The sequence below is a fragment of the Typopeltis vanoorti genome, chromosome 6, assembly GCF_054136105.1.
Source record: "Typopeltis vanoorti isolate ZY-2024b chromosome 6, IOZ_Tvanoo_1.0, whole genome shotgun sequence".
NCBI classification, from domain to species: domain Eukaryota; kingdom Metazoa; phylum Arthropoda; class Arachnida; order Uropygi; family Thelyphonidae; genus Typopeltis; species Typopeltis vanoorti.
The window spans coordinates 55,728,823-55,756,323 of record NC_143554.1 but is presented as its reverse complement, the minus strand read 5'-3'; the positions used below and the strand labels follow the sequence as shown (position 1 = coordinate 55,756,323).

General features: G+C 34.6%; 1 protein-coding gene across 1 annotated transcript in view; it reads right to left on the bottom strand.

Moving 5' to 3' along the window:
* The window catches only part of LOC150105465 (acidic mammalian chitinase-like), a 205,298-nt gene that overhangs the window by 113,416 nt on the left and 64,381 nt on the right, over positions 1 to 27,501 (bottom strand). The window contains exon 3 of the mRNA XM_090394835.1: positions 21,959 to 22,051. Within this exon, the coding sequence (XP_090250961.1) occupies positions 21,959 to 22,051 (93 nt within the window). The remainder of the gene's footprint in view (positions 1 to 21,958; positions 22,052 to 27,501) is intronic.

Genomic DNA, 27,501 nt, shown 5'->3' with positions numbered 1-27,501 from the left:
GATACCCAGCTATTTCTGATAGTGCTAAGTTATACTAACAAAGAATGTAGTTGATAAGGAATTCCTGCAGGCTAGAGTTGAAGATTTAAGTGCCTGGAATGACTCTGCAAGTGTGTTAATTTTTAATCTGACAATATGTAATCTAAAACTTAAACCTGATGAGTCCAAATCTATATTTTATATGTCAATGATTACAAAAAAATTGAATTTCACCAATTTCTACGTCTTATACTTCTTGTTTACATCTATTAATAATGTTCTGTTTATCACCATATCTATTATTTTAAACACTACACATAAACAGTGAATTTAGAATAAGAACTATTTAAACTATTACTGGTTTATATATATATATATATATATATATAAACATCTACAATGGACAATTTAAAATATTGCATTGCCAAGGATTAACATTCGCTTAATAAAAATTTATTTTCTTGACATTTAAAATCAAAATTAAGCTGATTTATTTAGTGTATGTGTGAGGGGAGGATCTTTACGGATGTATGATGGCAGTTTGTGGCTACAATGCAACTTATTCTTCAAGGCCTGTGCATTACAGATCTATACATTAGCATATGAATACAGCATGGTAATGAAAATGATAATTTTATTAGGAAGATTTTGGTTTCTATTTTTATTTAAATTTGAAAAATTTTAATGTATAAAGTTTAAAAAATATAAGCATACAAAATAAATATACCAAAGAATCAAACAGTAGGGAATTTTTCGAGGCAATAGCAAACTCAGAAGCTCAATGTATTAAATGTTCAACAAAATTAAATTAAAGAAGAAACACTTCGACAATGATAAACAACAAAACATGACATTAAATTTGGAAGAAAGGTACGGAAACATAAGGCAATGCTCCTAAAAAAAAAAAAAAAAAATCAAACCACTGACATCTATTATGAAAAAACCTTTACGGCATATTATTTCTGAAGTGGCACTATTGATAACATATCAAAAAGAGCACTCATAAAATCAAGTTTTATTCAAGAAGACATAACAAGGTCATGTAATAAGCTTCCTATAGCTGACAGAAATGTGATGAGGATGATTCATGATTTTTACAATAAGAAAACAGAGATGGTATCATTCCAAGCAAAATTGCAGGAAAATTAACGACTTACTGTTGCCATGATGAATGGACTAATACAAAGATGAAATGCTATTTCAATGTTAATGTGCTTGGAAATCACAGCAAAATTACCATCTCATTTTGTTCAAAGTTAGAATTTCTGTTCAGCATATCAATAATAGAAATGATCAGAAATCATTTGAGTATGTGACAAATGATAACTAACACTGGGTTTAATAGGTCGTGATAATATAGATAGTTAAACTGACTAGTTTCACCACATATGCTGGTGGCTTCTGGGTTAGGAAAAAAATAAATACAATAAGCAGTAAACATGAACCATTACATAACTAAAACAAAACATGTAAGAACCGTTACACAAAAGTGAAACAACAGAAATACATGAAGCATGGAAGCTGGTACAGGTTTGTTCAGGTATACATAATAGTTGGCAGAAGAGTTAAAAGTCTGACGTGTGTTCAAATATCACATAAAATCATTCCTCGGTTTCTGTTGACTGTGCTTTATGAGTAAGTAACCATTATAACTTCTTTGATGTTGCAGGCACTGAAGTTGTCTTCTATGTAAGGCATGGAGCTCTTGTCTCATTCAATATTGCAGTGAGTGTGAGAGAAGTGGAAAGCTAGGCCTGAGCTGTCTTCTCTGTTGTTATTAATGTCTCCAATATGCTCTTTTTGTCTAATTTCCAAACTTCTAGATATTTGTCCTATGTAAGTAAGGCCACAAGAACATGAAATATTGTAAACGCCATGATGCTTGTCGAAAGGGTTGTTGTCCTTAGGTGAATGTAACAGAGCTCATATAGTAACAATGGACTTGAAAGCCGCTCTTATGTCATGAGATTTCAGGTGATTGGTGATTTTGAGAGAATGTTTGCCAATATAAGGGATGGAAACTGAAGGCTATGTAGTGAATGTCAGAGATCTGTTGTGGAGCAAGAGCAAAGAATAGTATTCTTTGTACCATTTTCTTAGAATATCCATTACGAACATATCCTTACAGACATTTGCCTTGCATTATGGGATAATAAGGCAATTGACGTGAAGTCATTAGCCTCTACATACAAGTAGTCCAGTCTTGGCATCTTTAATTTATAGTATAACCAAGTGAAAAAAAAAAACTTTTGACATATACAAGTTATCAAATACCAACAGAATAGAATACCAGTACAGTGATACATATTTAAAAAAGGGGATAAAAGAAAACTTGCTAATTACAGAGGAATTAGTTTACCAAATCTATGCTACAAAATGTATAGTAGAATAATAAATGAAAAATTGAAAAAAAAATATATATAGTGAAAAAATATTACTAGAATATCAAAATAGATTTAGAAAAGGACACTGTACATTGGATGCAGCATTTCATTGTTATTACTGTCACTAACATCTGACTTCCATAGCAGCAGACTCATCATGGGGGGGTCCATGCTCTCCAAAAACATCATTGAGCTATGCCTTAAACCAGTGGTTCCCAATGGCTGGTATTGTCCCCTTGGGGGGGGGGGGGCCTCATGAGCAAAAGGGGACAATGAAAGCAGAAAGGACAAAAATTAGGTGATGAAAAAATTTATCATCCAAAATTTTGATGATATAATTGTTGTATAACGTAAGTAAATGTTGTAATGGTTGCTTTATTTTTCAAAGAAATGTACAAAATGCAAGTTACAGCTGATCAGCATTGAAGTCTGACGACAGGTCTTAAAAGTGTTGATGGGCAAGCACTTTCAAGTGATCGGGATTTTGCAAGTCCAGTATGCATCAACAGGAACATGTGCATGTTATGACTTGTTCACTATATAATACTATAAATACGTGAGACGTAAGAAATCGGTTTTAGATTGTTTCTGAATTGTGTGACAAACAGTTAGCAATTTGATGTAGTGCATAAAAATTTTAGTGCATATTCGATACCTAGTCAGTACCTTACTTACGCAGATTACACACAAAGCAAATTATTGTTGTTTTAAAAAACAGCAGGTTTCACTTGAATATTTTTACACTCACATGAAAATTTCTTGTAAAAATAATTTGGTTTAGGTATGAGAAAAATTGCATTCTAACAATTTTGTAAATTTAACTTTTTTTTTTTTTTTTTTTTTTTTTTTTTTATCAGATATCACAGCTGAACCCAAGAAGAAATGTAGACAATATAATACTGAATATTTGAAATATGGCTTTATTCAGTCGCCTACAAATAAAACATTACCAATGTGCCTGATTTGCCAAAAACGTTTTTTCGAATGAATCTATGAAGCCTTCAAGACTAGATGAACATTTGACAAAAGTTCATGCTGATAAAAAGAGATAAGGATTTATTGTATTTTCAAGCACTTTAAAGAAAAATTTTTGAAACAACCAACATTGGCAGGTATGTTTTCACCAACATCCAAATTAGATGATGATGATGGGTTGCACACCTCTTACAACATTTCCTTACTAATTGCTAAATTGGGAAAACCGCATAATGTTGGTGAAGAACTAATTCTATCAGCTGTTAGTGAGGTCATACGCACTGTACTGCACAAGCCAGCCTACCAAGAAACTTCCTTTGAGCAATAATACAGTGCAATGAAGAATTGATGAAATGGCCAGGAAGTTGAAGAATCATTATGTGAGTATCTATATGACTCTATATGACTTGATGAGTCTACTTTTCCAGGAAATGAAGCCTTACTTTTAGCATGTGTACATTACATTAAAGAATAAAAAATCTGCCAAGAATTATTATTTGCTAAAAATTTGCTGACTAAAGGAGAATTGATATTTCAATCCCTCTGAATAATATCTTGTCAGTTGCTACCAATGGTGCTCCAGCGATGGTAGAGTGCTTTCGTGGTTTTCTTGCATATTTCAAAGAGGTGCCACCAAATGCATTCAATGTACACTGTGTGATTCATCATCACCATTTAGTTGCCAAATACCTGAGTGATTGCCTACACAGGCCATTACATTATGTAGTTACACATTCAACAAAATCAAAAGTCATTCATTGAATGTTTGGACAATTTTGTATTGAAAACAATGAAGAATTCAATCACTTGCTGCTCCATACAGAAGTTCGTTAGCTCTCAAAGGGTGCCTGTTTGAATCAATTTTATAAACTCTTTGACTTGTATGTAGCTGTGGTAAGTACTTTGTTTTCAAAGTGTTCCATCTAAAAGTTTGCTAAAGCAGGAGGGGGGGGAGGGAACCCATAGCAGTACCATTAATTGTTTGTAAATTTTTCCTCCCCATGTAAAGTAACCTGCATACAGGGCCGGTGCTACCATTTAGGCAAACTAGGCAACAGCCTAGGGTGCAAGCCATGAAGGGATGCAAAACTTCAAGCTATGCTTTATTCATACTTTATTAAAATATCAAAATTAAATAGTGATATATGATTTAGGTATCGATTCTTTTTCCTTATCCCTCACACATCACACTATTTTATTATTTAACTCTTGGTTCTTTTTTGTTCCTTACCTAAATGATTTGAACTTACCGCTATTTAAAATTCAGTTAAGATAAATATTTTAAAAGGTTAACATTTTAAAATATTAAATTTTGGTATTTTATAACTTTTTTTTTTTTGTAAATGAATTATAACAGAGAATTTTCAAATTAATTAAAAAAGAAAATAAAAAAAAGTCCTATTAATTTAACCTGAAAGACAATTTTATTTTGTTTAATGTCAATTAGAAACATTTTAGTTTATGAAATAAGGGGCGCACTTGTAAACTTTGCCTAGGGCGCAAAATAACCTGGCACCGACAGTGCTTGCATACATAGTAAATTTGAATAATTCAGAGATATCAGGGGGAAATTTAGACTTGATCAAATCAAGGGTATCTATCAGTGGTACACTGGTAAATAAAGAGGTGATATCAAAACTAACCATTATGTCTGAATTTTTAAGGATGTGATTTTCAACTAGTGTTTTGAAATGGACTGAATTTTATACAAAAGTAGGGAAGTTGCCAGTAAGGGGGCAGGCGACTTGGCTAACTGTTGGGCCAGTTTATATGTGGGACTATCAATGCTATCGACCATGGGGGCATAGGAGGATATTAGGTTTGTGGATTTTTGGTAATCCATACATTCATGTGTATGAGGTGGTTTAACATGAACTGGTTTTATTTTGATGATTTCTTTTGGCCAGGAAGTCACTTTTTTCAGTAATTTTTGGACTTTTTCCTTTGAGACATAATGGATCTCGATCTATAATTTGATACATAGAACCAGCATAGGAGATCTTGCATTTTTCTGTTATAATCTTCTTGATTCATGATAACTGTTGCATTTCCCTTATTGGCTTGAGTAATAATAATATTTTGATTCTTATACAACTTTTTTAATGCAGTTATTTCATTATGTGATATATTGCTTTTTGATGGTTTAGCCTTGTTTAAGATGCTTGCTATATCTAGATGCACATTATTGGACATTGCCGGTGGAAGATTGTAGATGTTCCGTTCTACCTTCATCGTGATTTCTAATTTTGCAATTTGTTTGGGATGATGGCAAAGTTATACCCTAGACTGATTGTATTCTTGGCTTCTTCAGTGAGTATTTCAGATGATAAATTGACGACCATGCAGTCTCGTCAAAATTGAGGTCAGTACATAGTATGTTGGAGCTGTTGTAGGATTTCATATTTCTTTAGGTTCTGCTTTTTACTTTTGTGAATTCTTTTTTTTTGCTGCAACTTCAGAGATGTGATGTAGGACAGTCCACATTTCAGGATTTAGCACATTGATTAGTTCTTCTTGCAGAGGGGATGATAGAGCTGTTCAACAGGATTAGATGAAAGATGGAACAAAACGAATGTGCTGTTTAGAAGCCATTATAGATCTGAGAGATTATTTTTTGAGTCAGCCATGGCTTTGAAGAATTCTCCTAACCTTAAAAAACTATATTTGCATTAATTTGACAAAAATTTGGGAGGCTATTATTGTAAGAGCAACTTCCACATAGGCTGTAACGTTTTTTTTTTTTTTTTTTTTTTTTTTTATAAAAAAATTTTCTAAAAATTTCAGTCCATTTCAAAACACTAGTTAAAAATCACATCCTTAAAATTCAGACATAATGGTTAGTTTTGATGTCACTTCTTTATTTACCAATGTACCACTGATAGACACCCTTGATTTGATTAAGGGTGTCTATCAGTGGTACATTGGTAAATAGAGGTGACATCAAAACAAACCATTATGTCTGAATTAAGGATGTGATTTTCAACTAGTGTTTTGAAATGGACTGAAATGGGTCCCCCCTCCTCTCTCACTCTTTAGCAAACTTTAACATGGAAACACTCTGAAAACAAAGTACTGACCACAGCTACATACAAACCACTAGTGCAGTTATGCTATGTAGATGATATGTTTGCCATTTGGTCCCATGGATGTGTTTGTCACCTACCTAAACAGCCAACACTCCAAAATCCACTTCACAGTAGAAAAAGAATCAAATAACTGTTTACCCTTTCTTGACACATTAGTTACCCACCTTTCAGATGGATCACTTTCTTTTTCCATTTACAAAAAGCCTATACACACAGGAAGATACCTACATAAACAATTACATCATCATCCAGTTCAACAGTATGGTTTTTTAAAAACATACACACAGCTACATACAAGCCAACTGTGTGGTTATGCTATGTAGATGATATGTTTGCCATTTGGCCCCATGGACAAGACCCAGAGCCATGTGTTCTAACGATACAGCTCTGTCCACAGAACTCAAATATCTGCGGCATATGTTCTTGGCCAACAGCTTCAATCCCTACAAAATAGATAAAATACTCCATAACCCCATTACCCCCTCCCTCCCCTAATACACAGGAACGCAACATTACCATTTCTATTCCCTATATCAGAGGTACATCAGAAAAGATAGCCAAAGTACTGATGAAACATGGCCTTTGCACCACATTTAAACCTCATGCACACCCTGGAGTGTATGAAGTTCCCTGTGACTGTGACTTGGCCTACTATGGGCAAACAAGAAAATCAGTTAACATCTGCCTGGAAGAACATAAAAAATATATTCGCTACTATTACTATCACAAGTCAGGATTAGCAGACCATGCGTTGGATGGTCTGCTAATCCTGAAAATGAATGTGCTGTTTAGAAGCCATTATAGATCTGAGAGATTATTTTTTTGAGTCAGCCATGGCTTTGAAGAATTCTCCTAACCTAAACAAATATGGCTGCATTAATTTGCCAAAAATTTGGGAGACTGTTATTGTAAGAGCAACTTCCACATAGCTGTAATGTTTTTTCTTTCTTTTTTTTTTTTTTTAACAACATTAGAAGGCACCAGAATAGGCCTTTAGATCTTTTGTCCATTACAATTGTATTGTTTCACTTACTCACTGTCGCATATACTAACTGTGTTGTGTTCTGATGATGCGGATTTGAAATTCAGCAAAATATAAGCGTTAATAAATCTTTTGATAAAATTGTTTGGTATTGTTAATACTGTTAAAATTAAGTCATGAAGACATCAAATTAAAAACTACAAAATTTTTACAGGTTACAGGCCTGATAAATAGAACTCTTAATCCTCATCTTGTATACAAAAAAGAAACACATTTAAAAATATACAATACTTAAGCAACCAACATTATTATATGGCAGTGAAATTCGGGCAACAAACAAACAAGAATAAAAACAAGCAAAATATTAAATTCACGAGAAGTGCAAATTACACATTAACAGAACAAAAAAAGGAATGAAGATAAGATATTTTAAAAGAGCTAAAAATAAAATCAATAGAAGAAAAATTAAACAAATAATAATAAAATTGGATACTGACTTGCCTGCACCCAATATTCTAAACAATTAATAAAATATAAACCAACTGGGAAAAGAAGGATGGGTAAACCTCAAAAGAGGATATTAGATAAAAATGAGACCAGAACAGATCATAAGGTCTATATTTGTATTTAGCATTATGATGATACTTCATAGTAGAATATTAGAATTTTTAAAACTTCATATCGAAGTAAATGAGTTTTTGAAGTAAATCTCATTTACTTCATATCAAAGTAAATGAGTTTCTAGTTAACTGAAACAGTTTAATGTATCAATACGATTTCAGTGATGAGGATTAAAGATTTGTTCAAAGTTAGGAAAAATATGTAAAAATAAAAATAAAAAATAAACATATAAACACAGTTGAGTGGCCAACTATGAAATCTGAATTAAACGAGCAAAGGTGAGAAAACAAAAAGTTCAATGATGACAAGTGAGCTACGAGTAAATTAGAGAATTTTATAAGAATATAATTTGCACATAAGTTCCTTCATTGTTAATTATTATGTTTAATTCAATGTCTGCTTATTTTCTTATATTTTGTAACATCTCTGGGCTTGACAGAAAGCCTATTTCTATGCAATGTAACCATTATGGCAGACTTTAGTTAAACATTCAAAATATGTACACCAGATTATTATAACCTGATCTTGACTATAATGCTTCACCTTATTATAAAATCACAAAACATTTTTCAAATTTACTCTCAACCTACACAGGTAACTTCATGTCTTTCATTAAGAAAAGTTTACATTTTAAAGAAAAAAATTTTGCAGGTTTATCTTCACCCTGGTAATCTCTTAATCCTGGATTCACAAATGTTCCTTTATATGAAATATTAGAATTATTCTGACAAGACTTTTCTAAAGATATTCTTCATCTCTTCAGTTCTGTCATTCATTTGGGAATACTTCACTTGTCAGAACAAGTTTTACCAACAAACAGAAGATATGTGAGAAGTCTGCTTTCATATACTCTGGTAAACACTTTAAGGAACAATTTGAACAGCAACTGCTTGATGACATTTATCCAAGGCCTTCCTTATGGTACAGATACGTGGATGATATTTTTGCAGTATGGTAGGTTTCACTTTCTGAACTTCAAGATTTCATATAGTGAGATGGTAGCCTTTAGTTTTTATTTTACAAAAGAAAAACCTACACCAGGCTTTATATCCATGCTCAGTCACAACAGCATCCACGTCAAAAAATTTAGCAATATTAAAACATCCATCAAATTAAACCATTGTGCCCTATTAAGGTATTGTTACTAAGAAAGAAATTTTATTAAGACCATCTTGTCTAACAGCTTCAGCAAGTCATATGTTAACTAGGTCATTAACTCTCAGACTACTTCGATCTGTTGAACTTAATGTAACTCTTTTTCCCCAATCAAACTTTCTTCCTTTCTAGGCTCTGCAAAGGACAATCTTCTGTCTCTAGCCTAATGTTTATCAAATTTCCTACAACTGTGGGTTATCTTACTTCAGCCAAACTGGCAGGGTTGTGGCTATTGATTGTGATGAACATCTCAACTACAATACAAAACAACCACAAGCTGTAAAAATCTGGACTTGCAGAACATATTATCTTCCCCAAAAATTGGATCCGTTAGAAAAAATACTAAAGTCATCATAAGCTCTCTGGTCAAAATTTCGAAACTTCTAAAGTTTGTACATCTATTTGGCTTTGAAATAATGTTCTTTAATTTGCATTTATATTAATTTGCATTAATAATGCTTATTAATGATCTTTAATAAGCATTATTTCTATATAATTTATCACTGAAATGAAGCCATATGACTCTTTCTTTGATGATTACTATGACACACTGACCAAGAGCTCACTTATGAAAAAACAACTCTCTGACATCAGACTGCTTTGGTAAGATTGCTCTCTTAAGTTTTCTGCCTGGTCTCTGAAGAGAACCAACCAGTTTGAAACAGTTGTCTGGCCAGTGAAACCTTTATCAAAATGCACTAATAAAAGGCATATATACAGATACTTGGACAATGCTCATGTCTTAAGTAATACAAGATGAAGCAACTCCAATGCCGAGAATTGTATTCTCATAAGCTCTCTGGTCAGAATTTTGAAACTTCTGAAGTTTCTACATTTATTCAGTTTTGAAATAACGTTGGATCTTTAATATCTCTATTTCTATAATACTAAAATCCTACACAAAAGCTGTTGTTCTCATTGAACAACTGTACAAAGAAAGCTGTGAAACCTTACTTCATTCCAATCTGAATAGAAATGATGAACCGAAGTTATCTACCTTATGGAAAGCTGATGTTCTTCATACATCCTTCCATAATCAATAGCTTGTATATAACTTGCTAAACATCATTATGAACTTTAGACCATGGCCTCTGTCATTTGTGTAGCTCACACATTCTCAAGAGCTGTGACAAAACGAAGATCATGGGAATGATCTTCGTTTTGTCACTTAATTTGAATTTTGTACCGACAATGACCTTGATAGTTGGGCAAAAATTTTATGGAAATAAAATTCTCATGCAAGTTTCTCCATTGTTAATTGCTCTGTTCACTTATATAGATACCATCTCCACTTTGTGACCCAAGATACCATGGGTTTGAATTTCATTTTTGCATTGATATCTACGATTATGAAAGTCTTTAGGGTTGTACAAGTTCATTAGGAAGGTCTGAGTTTTAATCTCTTCTAGGATTCAAACTCAGATCTTTATAAAGGCTTCTCAAATGAAAGTAAGTTAGTTAGTCTAATATGCAGGTGGCAGCATTTATCGTGTAAAACAGGCAAACCAGACAGTAGAATGTAGAAAATTAACAAACATAATATCTGGCCTCATAAAGTTAGTTGATTTGGCTGCAATTTCAAAACAACAACAACAAAAAAAAAAAAAAAAGTATGATGTTTGGTCTCTATAATGAGTTCCAACGGCTACCCCAGAGTTCATCATTCATCATATACAAACTGTATCATAGATTTCTACCTTTCATGGACAGGTTTTTTCTTTTTATGTTAAAACATTGGTCTCAGAGTTAATAGACATGGAAGTTGTTACATAGTTTTCCATAAATCACCCATGTTATGGTTATACATACATTTTGTCTTAGCCCACACAGTATTAATATACCGTAGGTTTACAAGTGGGTAGGAGACACAAACACACACACACAAAGAAAAGAAAAAAAAACTAGTGACAAAAAAGCAGCGAATTTAAGTACAAACTAGACTATCAGACACTTGTCTGGAGCTTCTTATATTGTGTATATAGTGTCTGCTACTACAGAACTTTCTGGAAGCTTATTCTAGTGGTTGGCTATTCTTTCAATAAAATAAGATTTCCTTAAGTCTATCCAGAGCAACCCTTAAAACATTCTCTCATTCCCTTGATAGCATAAACTTCAATCAAATATCATTTGATTGAAGGCTCATAGACTAGCGACTAAGAAAAACTCAGGAGATAGCTTGGAGCAATAACATGGAATGAGGAGTTAGGCAAACACACACACACACATCAATGCAGCCGTTGCTCAGATATTCAACAACGTGAATATATGAATGTACTCCAAAGGCTGGAAGGGTAAAATAAAAAGGTACATGTAAAATGAACAAATGGATGGAAAGATGAAGGATACAATCTTGGAAGAAGGTATTATAATGGAGGCAGTAATCAATCACATGAGAAGTATAAACAACAAGCTAGGAAGGTAACTTGGTTGGTAATGAAATAACAATTCATTGAGAAATGTCATCCTTGTAAGTGATATCATGCAAAGTGTAGATGAAATGGCAAGAACAGACTGGTTGTGAAGGAACAAGAGCTGTATTATATAAATAAGGTGAACCTGTTAATAAAGCAACAGGAGAAGTCAGTGATATATTACTGCACATTATAAGAGTGCTCCAATAAATTATTATTATTGTTACAGCAACCTCTATGGAATCAAAAGACTTATCATGGGAGGACTACTTAACCAGTAATATATCTAGTGCATTGAACCGTGAACTCATTTATACTTCGTGTTAACAATTCATTCTGGCAAAGTGCTTCACTTTCCTACTTCTCGTGTTAAAAAATCCACTCCTCTTCAACTTCTTCACTACACATTTACACAACTTCCAGTGATGGCCTCTCACTTTTCCCTTTCATACTTTTTATAATCCCCTTATTAATGTGACAAAATCCACTCACTAACTTAACTATCTGTTTCATATCATCTCTTCTCATCATATCCAAACTCTGCACTCTACATTCCCTCAACCTCTCCACATAACAAACATTACAGATCCTGACATTACCTTGGTCAATTTTCTCTGAAATCCTCTCCAGAGAGGGCCTTAAGCCAAATGATGAGGATCATTACATCCAATGAAAAATGCAGCATTGAATTTGAGACGTCCATGTGCCGCCTGACTTGCCATAATAGTGACAGCACCACTATCTATAATTAAAGATACCAAGAAATTATACACTTGGTTTTAATCCTTTACCCAAGGAAGCAAAACAATGTTTTGCGAGTGAAATATATTCATGCCTGAGCTACTTGTATATAGCAGCTAATGACTTGACATGCCTTGTATGTCACTTAGTATCGCTTGACATCACTCATTATGTATCCCATAATGCAAAGCACGCACACACACCTTGGTATCTTTAATGTATAGTACAATCAAGGTAAAAAACTTACATCTTTCTCTCATCCACAGATTTTTATTAATAAGGTCTGGCACCTTATTAATACCCTTTGGTTACTTGTATATGAGTTATACATGACCTTTGCATTACTTCAACCTTGGTATCTCTCCTGGGTCTGGCTTCCACTGATAAGACCTCAATTATGATCGAAACCAGTCTGGGTAATGGTTCTTCCCATTACACGTACCATTTTACATGTCTGAAAGGGTGTGTGTGCTTTGCATTGTGGGATACATACTAAGGTAAATAATGTGAAATAATTAGCTGGTATATACAAGTAGCTCAGACGCGAATACATTTTACATGCAAAACATTGTTTTGCTTCCTTGGGTAAAGGATTAAAACCAAGCATATAATTTCTTGGTATCTTTAATAAACAGAGACTAAGCTGTTTATTAGAATTTTGCATGTTGAATGTTTCCATCCATATTTTATCAGCTATATTGGAGGGGAGGGATTTTAGACCTCTTTCAATGTGGTATATGAAGTCTAGTTTGTTTATTGAGTTTGGTGTGATAGCATAGTTGAAGCCTTTTTGCAGAAGCGAGAGTTCTCCTTTGTTAAGGTTGTAGCTGGATGTGTTGATAACTTGGCTGTGGTCCTTTGCTCCTTACTCTGCTTGTTTGCGATTGGCTGCTCCTCTGGGCATGGTGTCCAGATTTCTGTTGCTTTCTTGTTTTTTCAGTCTTTGAAACTTTGATATTAGTTTTTCTTTGTTTTTAAATAACATGAGCTTTGCAAAAGTCATCTGTGACCCTCTCTAGAATATTCCAAATATCTGGATTTATGAAGCTTGACAATTCTAATTTTAGTTGTAGAACACTGTTTTGGGTAATTGCTGGATTTTTATGGATTTGTTCTCTAAACATAGTTTTTTCCATGCCCAAGATTGTAGTTGGTTAACAATTCTACAAACTTCATCAAAAAGAAAACAACAGAATCAATCAAGTTGCGAGAGGAAACAATTAAAAAGATATTACTGCATGCCCATGCTCCCAGAATTTATGGCCTCCTTAAAAATACACAGAACAACAAGCATACCACTATGACTGATAGTTGAAGGAATACAGCCCAATTATCACTTAGCCAAGAAACTAGTGGCTACACTCAAGGAGTTGGTAGGTCATTCCCTCTCCTACATAAAAAATTACATACTTCATAAACAAAATTAAAGACATCACACTCAACGATGAAGATTTATTGGTCAGCTTTGACATAACTCCGTTTTCACTAATGTCCCAATCAATGATACTATTCTTCTCATACAGAACATATTTCCACCTGATATCACAGCCCTCTTTGCCCACGTACTTCACTCCAGTTATTTCATGTGGCTAAATAATTTCTGCCTGCAAAAAGAAGATATAGCCATGGACTCACCACTTTTCCTCCACAATAGCCAACTTTCACATGGAAGACGAGCGACAAGCTCTAGATTCAGCAAGCCTAAAGTCCAAAGTCTGGCTCAAATATGTTGATGATATTTTCACCATTTAATGTTTCATGCCCCCAGCCAAGAAACATTAAATACATTCCTAAGCCACCTGAACAAACAACACAAACATCTCCAATTTACCATCGAGATTGAAAATAATAACTCTCTTCCTTTTCTAGATACACTTATCACATTTTCCCTCAGGCTGCCTTTCATTCACGGTCTATTGCAAACCTACACACACAGGCCAATACATACAAAAATTAGGAGCCATCGGAGCCCTCAAACATAAAGCCCTAACAATTTGCTCCAATAAGCAGGCATAGAACAAAGAATATGAACAAAAAAAAAAAAAAAAATTGTGGAGGATCTTGCAGTTCGCAAGATCCTCCACAATCTTCTTCTCTTCCGTCTAAGTCGGGTTGAGTCTTCTCTTGAGCAGGATCTTCCAGTCTTCTCTATTCCTTGCTGTTCGAAAAAGTTCCTTATATGTTTTGCATCCCGAGATGTTCTTTATTAATTTCAGCCAGGTAATTCTTGGTCTTCCAGGTCTTCTTTTTTCAGTTGGAAAAGTACTGATTAGGACATTAGGAAGTCTGTCTGCATCCATGTGTACAGTGTGTCCAAACCATCTCAGTTGTTGTTTTCTAATTTTTTCTATTATTGTCTTTTTATACAATAGTTCTTGTCTGACTGTAATGTTTGTTTTCTTTTCTATCCAACTTGTTCTATTTATTTTTCTTAAGCATTTCATTTCAAATGCCAGCAGTTTTTTCTCCTCTCTTTTTTTAACTGTCCACACTTCTGTTCCATAGATGACTGTTGGTATAATTATTGCTTCATATAATTTGATTTTGACTTGCTTAGATATCTTGTTTGTTTTCCAAATTTTCTGTAATTTTCCCATGGTGGTCCATCCTATCGCTATTCTGTGTTTGATTGTTTTGAGTTCATCTATTGTTTCTGTTAGTTTTGATCCAAGGTATATGAAGTTGTCTACTTGTTCTATTTGTTCTCTGTTTAGGGTGGCTGAGATGGTAGTTCTGTTCCTCCCTATTTTCATCACTTTTGTCTTTTGTATATTTATTGTCATGTCATATGTTTTACAGGTTTTGTTTAGCTTGTTGATCAACTTTTGTAGTTCATTTGGGGTTCTTGCAAGAAGGACAAGATCATCTGCATATTTGATATTATTTATGTTTAAACCATTGACATTGATTCCAGGCTCATTGTCTATTGCCTTCTTTACAACTTCTTCTAGATATATGTTGAATAGGCATGAGGATAATGGGCATCCTTGCATTACTCCTTTCTGGATCTCTATGGGTTCTGTTGTGAGTGTGTCCTTTTTAATTATTGCATTTGTCTTAGAGTAATATTTTATCAGAAAATGTATTATATATTTGTCTATTGCTTTTTCTAGTAGAATTTTAAGAAGGATTTCTCTGTTGATGTTATCGAAAGCTTGTTTAAAGTCCACAAAACAACAATATAGTTCTTTATGGTCTTCACAGCTGAGCTCTGCTAGTTGGTGCAATGTGAAAATTTGGTCTATTGTTGAATAGTTTCCTTGGGAACCAGCTTGTTCTATGCCTATCATTTCTTCATAGGTGTTTTTTAATCTATTTTGTATAATTCTTATGAATATTTTATAGGTGTGAGGGAGTAAATTGATTGGTCTGTAATTTCTGCAGTCTCCTTTCTTGTATATTGGGATGATCGTTCCAGTTCTCCAGTCATCTGGGATCTCTCCTGTTAGAAGTATTTTATTGAATAGGGTTGTTAAATATTCGATTGATATTCTGCCTCCATATGACCACAGTTCAGTAGGGATAGTATCAATGCCTGGTGCTTTATTGTTTTTCATCTGTTTTATTGCGTATCTAACTTCTTGTAAAATTTTTGGGTGATCATTATTTTCTTCTATTGTTGGCATTGTGGTTTTGTTTCCTTGGTTGAAGATAGTCTTAAAATGGTTTGATCAGATTTTTCTTATATATTCAATATTCCCAGTTTCAGTCATCTTGTTGTTTATCATTGTTACTGTTTTTGCTGAGAATTCCTTTGTAATTTCTCTTACAGTATCATGGAAGACTTTTAGGTTGTTTTGTTGGTATGCTTCTTGGCATTTCTTAGCTTTTTCTTCTAACCATTTTTCTTTGGCTTTTTTTCATAGGTTATCAACTTTATTTTTTAGGGCTCTGTATTTTTCTCTATTCTCTTCATTGTTTTGTTGGTTTACCAGTATCTTGGTCTCTCTTTTCTCTTCTATGGTAGCTATGATTTCTTGGGTTATCCACTGTTTGTTTATTTTGGGTTTGGAACCTAGAGTGGCTTTTGCAATTGATAACACTGTTTCTTTTCCTTCTTCCCAGTATTTTCCACTGTTCTGGAAGATGGAGGGTTTTAATTTCAAGCACATCTGTTCTAAAAATCGACTTCTGCTTGAGCTATCTTTTAGTTTTGATAGGTTGATGTTTTCTTCTTTTCTAATATTATTTTTCCTGTTGAATTTTATCTTCACTTTGGCAGTAAATATTTCGTGGTCAGTGTCAAAATCAAAACTTCTTAATGTTCGTACATTATTTACTGATTTTTTCCATTGTTTGTTTATGATGATATAGCCTATGCAGTTCTTTATATTACCATCTGGGGATGTCCATGTATATTTATTATTAGGGCGTTGACAGAACAATGTGTTTGTAATCATTAGATCGTTTGCTTTACAGAAGTGGAGTAATTGTTCTCCTCTGTCATTAAGCTCTCCGTATCCAAATTTCCCCATCACATCTTTTTTGTTTGCTGTGAACTATCCTATTTTAGCATTAAAATCTCCCATCACTATCATGAGTTCTCTATTTTTGGGATTATCTATTTCCTGTTGTAGTTCTTCATAGAAATTTTCTATTTCTTCCTCTGAATGGTTACTGATTGGTGCATATATTTGGATTATTTTAATTGTTTGACCTTTTTCTTTTGCTTGAAGTTTGGCTGTTATTATTCTAGGAGACACTGGGTTTATTTCAATTACTGAGTGTGTAAGCTTCTTTTCAATTAATAATGCAACTCCTTCTCTGTGTATGTTATCTTTTCTTCCTGAGAAGTACAGTGTTCCTTCTGGTAAATCCATGAATCCATCTCTGCACCAATGTGTCTCTGATAAACCTAAAATACTCCATTTCAGTCTTTTTAAATTTTCCTGGACTAATTGCAATTTTCCAGGTCGATATAGTGATCTTATGTTGAGGGTGGCTACATGTTTCACATCCTTGGCTGACCACATTGCTGATTTCTCACCTACTCTATGTGGTCTTCGAGTAGGTGCGTCGGTTGTCCCGTATGCAGTAGCACTATCTCGGTTTGTAGACTTTCTCCTGCTCATGAAAGTTACTGGCATAATAATGTAGCCAGCTTGCCATGCCTCTGCTACATCCTTTGGTCCATGGCTCTTTATTCTTTATTCAGAGCAACCCATTTGGGTTTCCCCCATCCGCCACCCGGGGGACGCACCTGGTAGGAGTGTGGTCTCCTCCACAATAATACCATTAAAAGCAAAAAGATTATAAAAATGCCATAGCCATATTATAGATTAGGGGAATATCAGAAAAAATAGATAGAACACTACATAAATAAAACATTAAGGCAACTTTCAAACCTACTACAAAATTAAGAAGTATACTCAGCTCGACCAAAGATCTCCTTCCCTACCTTGTCCATCCAGGAGTTTACACAATTCTGTGCACCTGCAACCTACCCTACATAGGAACATGATGCACCATCCCAATAAGAAAAGACAAATATAAAGGCCATATTAAATCCTCCAATATGCTAAAACAGGCCTGTCAGACCATGCACTTCAAACATGTCACAGAATCAACTGGAAAGGCACTGAGTCCCTACACCACACCATAACTTGGTTTGAAAGAAAGTTCAAGGAAGCACGTGAGATGCTGAAACATCATCTGAATCTAAACAAGAATGATGGATTAGTAATTTAAAGAATTTAGAAGAACCATCTGCAAACTATACCATCTAGAACATCATGACCACAACACAAGAAAAACCTTAATATAAGAAGACTGTAGAGATGTGTTTAATGCAGTTCCCTTATAACTTTATTTTTATGTATTTAGAGATTTTTTTCTTGCCGGCTGGGGCATCGCCCAGTTAAACAAGGAATCCATTGCTTTTGCCAAGGAACCAGGGCGAACAGCGAAAAGTCAGCTACTAGAACAAATCTGAAAACACACCCCAACTCAACATCACCAAAGTTAAAGATCAGTACTATCAACATAAGAATCCTGAACGGCAAAGAAATGGAGCTAGCTGAGGAATTAGATAAGTACCAAATCGACATAATAAGAGTGACTGAAATAAAAAAGACAAAAACTGGTGAGATCTTTCTGAGCAATAAATACAAAATGTTATATTCAGGAAATGACAAACAAGGAAAAGAAGGAGTAGCCATAGTATTCAACACAAAATACGAGGCAAATCTTCTTGAATGGCAGGCAATCCCAAGAAGTGATGTGGGCAAATATCAGAATGGGGAACTGGACAATGAGACTTATTTGTGCCTATGGTCCCACAGAAGGTTCTACTAAGGTAGAAGTGGAGGAATTTTTTGATGCTTTAGAAAAAAACTGACACAATGAAAAAGAAAAAGTTAGTCCTTGTTGGGGATCTGAATAGCAGAGTAGAAAATGATTGTCAGACATACAAAAATATTTTGGGAAAATTTGCAGAAAAGAGCAAAGATAATAATAATAATGGTAAATAACTGTTTGGTTTCTGATCAGGACATGGACTGGTTATTACTAACACCATGTTCCAACATAAAAATGTGCACAAATTCACATGGAGAGAAGAGGCAAGGAATAAGAAAAGTCTCATTGACTATGTTATTGTTGATAGTGATGTTTTCTCCCTGGTGCAGGACACCAGAGTGTACAGAGGATATGAAATTGGAAGTGATCACTATTTAGTCATGAGCAGGATAAAATTGAATTTCATATTGAAATGAATAACATTTAAGAAATGTTTTAAAGTGAATAAAAGTTGAACAGCTCTCAGATGTGAACTGTAGACTAAAATACACAAACATTATTGAAGTAAAAATGAAAGAATTTGAGAACAGGAACCAAACCTTGGAGATTCAGTGGCAAGCCTTGAAGAAAACTCTGATTGATTCAGCCAGAGAGGCATGCGGTGAGGTTGTCTGCAAGGATAGAAAAATCAGAACCCAATTGTGGTCACAGGAAGTTAAAGAGGCAGTGAAGGAAAAGAAGAAAGCATATCAAAAGTTCCTGACAAATAAGTCAGCTTGTGCTCTTAGAGAATACAGGGACAAATGTAAGAAAGTGAAACACTGTGTAGAACTAGCTAAACAAAAACCATGGGAGGACTTTGGCAAGAACATAGAAAATAAATATCAAGAAGGTGGTAAGATATTCTGAAAGGAGTTAAAGATGATAAAGGTGACATGAAAACAGGAGAAAAAGATATCCTTGAAGTATGGAGTAATTACTTCGAAAAATTGCTAAATGAAACAAGCAGTGATAGCACAGTGGTAAAAAAATACTCAACAGGCATACAGTCAGTAATACATATCCATACTTGAAGTAGAAAAAGCCATTAAAGGCTTGAAATGTGGAAAGGCAGCAGGAGTAGATGATATTCGACCAGAAATGCTGTAGTATGGTGGTATAAAAGTCTTACAGTGGCTACACTGCATAGTTCAGAAAGCCTGGACAGAGGGACGAATTCCCGATGATTGGAGTAGAGCTCTAATAGTGCTCACATATAAAAAGGGAAATAAAACTGAATGTGAGAATTACAGAGATATTTCCCTACTGAGTGTTTCTGGCAAGATCTACGCAAATATACTTGAGAAACGGTTGAGAAGAATTGTGGAAGAAAAGGTTGGTGAAGAATAAGCTGGGTTCAGGTCAAATAGAGGCTGTCAGGATCAGATATTCACTTTACGACAAATAGTCGAGAAAGCATGGGAATATAATAAAGATATGTATTTAAGTTTTGTCGATCTGGGAAAGGCATATGACAAGGTGCCAAGAGAGAAGCTATTCAATACGCTACAGTTATATCATGTCAATGGGGCATTATATCAAGCAATGCTTAGTCTGTATTTGAGTTGTAAGTCGGCAGTTAGAATTGAAGGATGTACAGGAAGATGGTTTAATGTTAAATCTGGTGTGAGACAAGGATGTACATTATCCCCTCTGTTATTCATTATCTATATGGATCACATTATGAAGGAAAGTGGTATTAAACATGATATCAGAATTGGAGATGTTAATGTCATCTCTTTGCTTTATGTGGACAATGTTATACTTCTGAATAAATCTGCTACAAGTTTGCAAGATTCCCTGACTAAATTGAATAACTGTTGTAATAGATATGGTATGAAGATCAGCATTAAAAAGACAAAGACAACGAAAATAGATAGAATTGTTGAAAATGTCAACTGTGAACGGGGAACCTGTGGAACAAGTAAAACATTTAAGCTACTTAGGCACGATTTTTAGTGAAGATGGTAAATTAAATATAGAAATAGACAACAGAATCAACAAAGCTGGTATGGTAGGAAGTCAATTGAATAAATTCATATGGAATAAGAGAGAAATTAGTCGGAACACTAAGTTAGTCGTATACAAGACAGTGTTCAAACCAGTTTTAACTTATGGATCTGAGAGCTGGGTCAGAAGTAAAACACTTGACCAAAGACTAGATACTGGAGATATGAGAGTCCTGAGAAAGATTATAGACATGAACAGATGGCATCAATGGCAATATCATATTAAAAATGAGGATATTAGGAAAGAACTTGACATTGTCAGCATCCAGGAATGCATTAGCAGAGCTAATCTCAGGTGGTATGGTCACTTAAACAGAATGGGCGAGGAAAGATTAACAAAACAAGTGTTCTCTGCCAGGTTGGCAGGAAAACAACCAAGAGGAAGACCAAGATATAGGTGGATTGATACGGTACAATGTGCCTTAGGCGATAGAAATATAAGATTTGATAATGATAATATTGGAGTCTTGACAAGTAATAGACTGATTTGGAGTACAATTGTAGATAGGAAGTTAGTAATTATGTTAATTTTTCATGTTGTACTATCATATCCTGTACACCCCTTGAGGGTATATGTCAGGAATTTGATGATATTTTTTTCTATCATCTGTATATTATTATACTGATTTATATTAAAAAAAATTATTTTATTTTGTTAATTTATATTTTTTGTATATATTTTATTTATTATTATCATTATTTTATTTTGTTAATTTATATTTTTTGTATATATTTTATTTATTGTTATCATTATTTTATTTTTAATTTTTATTTATTTTTATATATATTTTTTCTCCACCAGAGGCCAGGCTAGGGTAAATGATTACCAAAGCATTTAGATTTATCTTACTTTCGTGTGGTGTCATGTTGCTTGTGTCCTGTACATATGTATCTTTTCCTAATGATAACTTCGATACAGAGGCCGAAACATTGAGTGTTATTTTCTTAATTATAAGTAAAGTAATTACTTCAACATGTGTGGTTTTTGTTCTCCATAAGTTTTTCATTATGAATGTCAATCACTTTAAAAGAAATTATTTAGTTTTTGTTTGGTATTGTAATATAAATAGTGTAACTAGGCTTTTAGTACCCTTGGAAAATTCATAGCTAAGAATCTTTTAGTGTGAGAATTTATTGAAATAATTGGTAAAATAATTTGCTTCCTGCACCCTTCTCACACCAGTGCTCTTAGCAGCTACCCCAATGCCATGGCATTCCCATGTCTCTGTGTAATATCATTAAAATAAGTTATGAATAATGCCTAATCTGTCAACCAGATTAACATACAAAATGTAATTATCATAGAGCAAATTTATATTTATAATACATTTTTATATACCTGCTTCATCAAAACTTGCACTACTATTCAAGAGTCCCAATAATAATCCCTGTGACATCTTTTCAGCACGAGCACGAATTATTTGTGAAGATGCTAAAAAACAACATAAACACTGAATAAATTTTAAATTATAAATCCTTTCAGCATTTCAAATTAACATGAGTTTGCATTATAGTATAGGGTTAAAATAAATAAGTAATAACTAGAGCTGATAAAGGAAGTGCCACCATTATTCTAAACCGAACCACATATTTAGAAAAAATGAATCTGCTAGTCTTGGACAATAGTACGTACAAACTTGTTAACTATGATCCAACCCAATAGAATAAAAAAAGAAAACAGAGAAACTACTTATATCAATTACTACATGGTCAGAAGATACAGTCAAAATATTACTTCCGCACTATGCTCGTTCCCTGAGAATTTACAGTCTACCTAAGATACACAAACAAAACCCACCACTCCAGCCGATAGTCGAAGGTATAGACAGCCCGAATTATCACCTAGCCAAGAAATTAGCGCCAACACTCAAGGAGTTGGTAGGTCATTCCCCCTCCTATATCAGAAACACACAACTTCATAAACATAATCAAAGACATTACATTAGAAAAAGATGATTTATTAGTCAGTTTTGACGTTTCTGCCCTCTTTACGAATGTACCAATCAATGACACAATCCTTCTTTTACAGAACAAATTCCCTCCAGATATCATGGAGCTCTTTGCACATATATTACATTTTGGTTATTTTATATAGCAAAACACTTTCTACCTACAAAAAGAAGGCACAGCCATGGACTCGCCATTATCCCCCCCCCCTCCATTGCTAACTTTTATATGGAATATTTTGAGCAACATGCTCTAGATTCCACTCCTTTAAAACCCAAAGTTTGGCTTAGATAAGTTGACAATGTTTTCGCGATCTGGCCCCATGGCTGCCAGACACTAGACACTTTCCTTAGCCACCTAAACAAACAACACAAACAGTTCACAATTGAGATTGAAAAACAGAACACTTCCGTTTCTAAATACACTTGCATGTCTTCCTTTTGGCAGTCTTTCCTTCACTGTTTACCGGAAACCGACACATACTGGCCAAATATATACACATAAACTCCTACCACCACCCAACACAAAAACTAGGTGTCATTAATACTCTAAAAAACAGGACTTTGAAGATCTGCTCAAATGAACAAGTACTGAAAGACAAATTTAAAAGTTATCAGCAATACTTTTCTAAAAAATGGTTTCAGCCAAAACACCATTAACAAAATTCTCTACAAGACCTCAATAAAAAACAAAGATAAACCAAACTACAATAAAACTATAACCATTCCTTACATTAAAGGGACACTTCTGCACCACAACATCAGTTCTTTGCCTACTTTTATGTATTCTAGCAATCCCCCCTTTTGGGGGGGGAGGAATTGAAGCAGCCTTCCCATGTTTCTCAGTAGTGTTTCCCTTGTGGTACATTGCTGGTGCTTCAGACACAAGAAACCCTGGAGATGAAACACTGGCAGCACGAAGCTAATGTCTCTAACCAGGCATCCAAAGGCATCAAGCCTTCTGGACCACCTGCAGCAACTATGGAAAAAATTTGATCAATACCATGTGCTTTCTTAGTTTTAAGTTTATGTGTGTGCTGTGTACTATTATTTCTTTGGTAAAGATATTTGTTTCCTCTTCCATTTCAGTGGCTGGAATATCCTGTCATTATTTACTGTTATTTTGTCTCTTAACCAGTTTTCTAATTTCTCTGGTTAATCTATTATATTCATATCTGTTATAGTTCTGTTTTAATTTCATGCTTTTCCTTTGATCACTTAACCTTTTTACTTCAATCAAGATCCAGTGCTTCTTACTTTCTCTTTCTGTGTAACCTATTGTATTTTCTGCCAGTTTTAATATTATTTCCTTTGATTTGCACCAATGTTCTTCAACGTTCTGTTTTGGCAGTTCCTTTAGGTTTTTATCTAGTTCTAGTTGATATTTTCTTCAAATATTATTATCTTGTAGTTTATTTACATTCAGTCTCCTTTTGACTCTAAAAGTGCTTTCATATTTTAACTTTATTCTTTAGTTTGCTAATGCTAGCTTATGGTCTGATCCACAGTCTGCAGCAAAGGATCTGTACTTTAGGATACTTAATTTCCATCTTTAGTTTACAATAATATAGCCGATCATATTCTTGGTTTGTTTATCTGGTGATATCCATGTCCATTTTCTTTAGGGTTTTTGATTGTTTAAAGAGAGTGTTGGTTATTGTTAGTCTATTACTTGAGCAGAAGTTTAGCAGTCTTTTGCAACATTCATTACTTACTCCATACCCAACTGTCCATTACTCTTGGGCAGGTATTCCAGTCTTTGCCTACTTTTGCATGTAAGTCCCCCATTACAATTAGGAGGTCTTGACTTGATGTCTCCTGTACAGCATTTTGCAGATCTGTATAGAACTCCTCAATGTCTTCTTCGGATGATGTTGAAGTGGGTGAGTATACTTGAATAATAGTCAGTGATCCAATTGATGTTTTAAATCTTGCTTTAATTATCCTAGATGAGATATATGACAATAGAGAGTTTTGAGCCTTTGGTTTTAGTATAAGTGCTACTACCTCTTGGTGTTTGTTGTTTGTTTGTTTGTTCCTGCTTGAAGTTAAAATTTTGTACTGTCCATGGTGAAATTCTCCTTTTCCAGAGTCCAATCACTTCCCATCTGTAGTTGTCTAATTCATGCAGTAATATTTCCAATGCTCCTTCCTGGTGAAGGGTTCTTACATTCTATGTTCCTATGCTTGTTATGTTTTTCCTGTCTACTAGGTAATGTTTTGTTCCAATAACATATTTTTCACCTTCACTATTTTGGTTCCCTAACAGTGGGTGTGATCCTTGTTTGAGCAGGTGACAGTTGAGCTGGCATACATCTTTAAACTGGTTTCAGTTCATTCAGTTTCAGTGGTTAAGTTTCGTCATGTCAACTACCACTCCTTGACCTGAATTCAGCCACTCCTAACAAGGAGTACAGATACTGTTCGCAGCTGATTCACTGAATACAGTTGCTGCTTGAGATCATCATATCTGGCTACCCTCAGTTAGTTTAGCCTGTGGGTTGATACAGTTTACCAAGGTGTGGCCAGTTTGCAGTAGCTTCTTGAAGCCATAAGTGAGAGCTGGGTGGGAACCAATCCATCCGAACCACAATTATGTGCAACCATCCAAGTGGAGAGGTACTACTCTCCTCAACACCCCAATACACCCTGATAATAACATCAGTTAAAGATAATTATAATGGGAAACTTAAATGCAGTGGTTGCAGAGGACAATGAATGTGGAGAAACTGGATGATTTGGACTAGGCAGGAAGAATGCAAGAGGAGAACGATTGTTAGATTTCTGTAAGCAACATGCCCTTATAGTTGGTAACACACTTTTTGAAGTACCAAACAAAAAAAAAGACACTATACATGGAAATCACTAGGAGATGTTGCACAATGCCATATTGATTACATACTGAACAAGAAGAGATACAAAAACCAACTCAAGTCATGCTACAACTACTTCGGCACTGAAATAGATTGACCTCACGTCAAGGAAATAACTCAAAAATCAACAGACAGTGTTAGGATTTACAAAATTACAACTCAGAATCCTTGAATTACAAATGAGATACTTAATTCAATAGAATGAAATAAAGCAACAAAAAAGAAAACTATAGAAGGCAAGGAAAGTATTGAAGACTAAGGAGAATAAGTTTGTGGAAGATTGCAAAAAAGCAAAGGAGAACGGGACAGAAGAAGTATGCAAAGAAGTTGAACATAAATTAGCGCCTCCATAGCGCAATTGGAAGAATGACGGTACATTGCGCCCTTCGATTGGAATAGGCCTAAGTTTGATTCTCGTCGCTACGGGAGGAATCTTTATCTGGACGATTTCAATTGAAGGCGAGTTAGCTGATCTCATACGGAGGTAGCAGGGTTTTTTCTCCCGGAAACTCGGGTTTTTCATCCTGCATACAAACAAATCGGCCCTTCAGAACACACACACAATTTACAGACAAAAAAAAAATACTAGTTGTGGTGGGCGGTAGATGGCGTTGATGGAGATGATTCATAGTAGTCTTCGGACTCCTTGGAGGTATCAGGAATAATAATAATAATAATAATAATAAATTAAAAAACAGGAGCTCAAAAGTCATATCAAATAACTTCTGCACTCACTTGTAATCCGAAAACAAAAAAGTAAAGTAATATGAGACTAAAAAAGGAAATAACTTAAAGTATAAGAATGTAAGATATGATAATTAACATAAAATGAATTTAACATTTATCTATCTATCTGTCGCGATGCGGAAGGAAGCAGACGTGTCTAAGGTCGCTCCTGCCTAAAGTTGAAAATTGTGTGGTCTAATACTCCGATCAACTTCAAGTTTTATACCTGCATAATCATAAGCACCTGACCTATCGCATTATAAAATTAGTTTTTTAAATTTGCGAAGCTAGACAAAGTTATTTTAAATTTTTAAAATCCTCATTGTTCCTTTGGTTATTGCTATAGTGGTATGCCCTCGAGTGCTGGGAAATTGTGATAGCTTACGTTTTCCCAGATTCACCCGAAGCAATGGCCAGTAAAAACTCCATCACCACCACCACCAGCCGTTCCATGCCCAAGCTCAGCAGGAATCCGTCCAAGGTCACAGGAATCCGATAATCAAGGAAAAGACACCAGCCACAGCTTCAGAGAAAGAAAAGACATCAGTCTTGGCCCTCCAGACAACAACGGACAAAGGTCAGTACTCTCTCTCTCTCTCATGCCAAATTGTAGCTAATACCTCTGTGCGAATTACTACTACTGGGACAACGATCATCGCGCGTACAAATGTACAGCTAACCAACTGTGTTTCCCGAGACAACGGAATAGTAATTTTCGCAATTGAAAATACCCCACTAGAAAAGTACCTAGACGCAGCAGCACAGCATGTTCCACCACAAAATATAACTCGCATTTCAAGAGTTGCCGGAACCATACAAATGTACTTTAACAATGCATCTTGGTCTGAGACATTAATTGAAAAGGGAATAAACATCGGAGCATGCCATGTGAATGTCTGACCAATTGCACTAGTCCCCACAAAAGAAACAGTGTCAAATGTTCCACCAGAAATAAGCCATCAAATGCTTCACGGATTACTGTCAAAATACGGAAAATAATCAACACAGAAATAGATGGAGTACCCTAGATCTTTTATATTACTTGCTTCTCAATGCTTTTACTGCAAAGAAGAAGGTCATATAAGGAAGTTATGCCCATATATACCCAAAAATGAGAAACCGGTTAACAATACTACCAACCCTAGTGGATCAGAGAACCAGAAGCAGCAAACAGCCAACCCCAAAAAATAGAGCATTCCTAACAAACAACAAAAGTCTCATGGAAACAACTCTCAGCTGAATACCGAGGAGACAAAATCAAGTGGTGGCACTAACGAAATGATTAAAAGCAATCCTAGAGAAAAGGAAACAGAAAATGGACAACTAACCAACTCTGA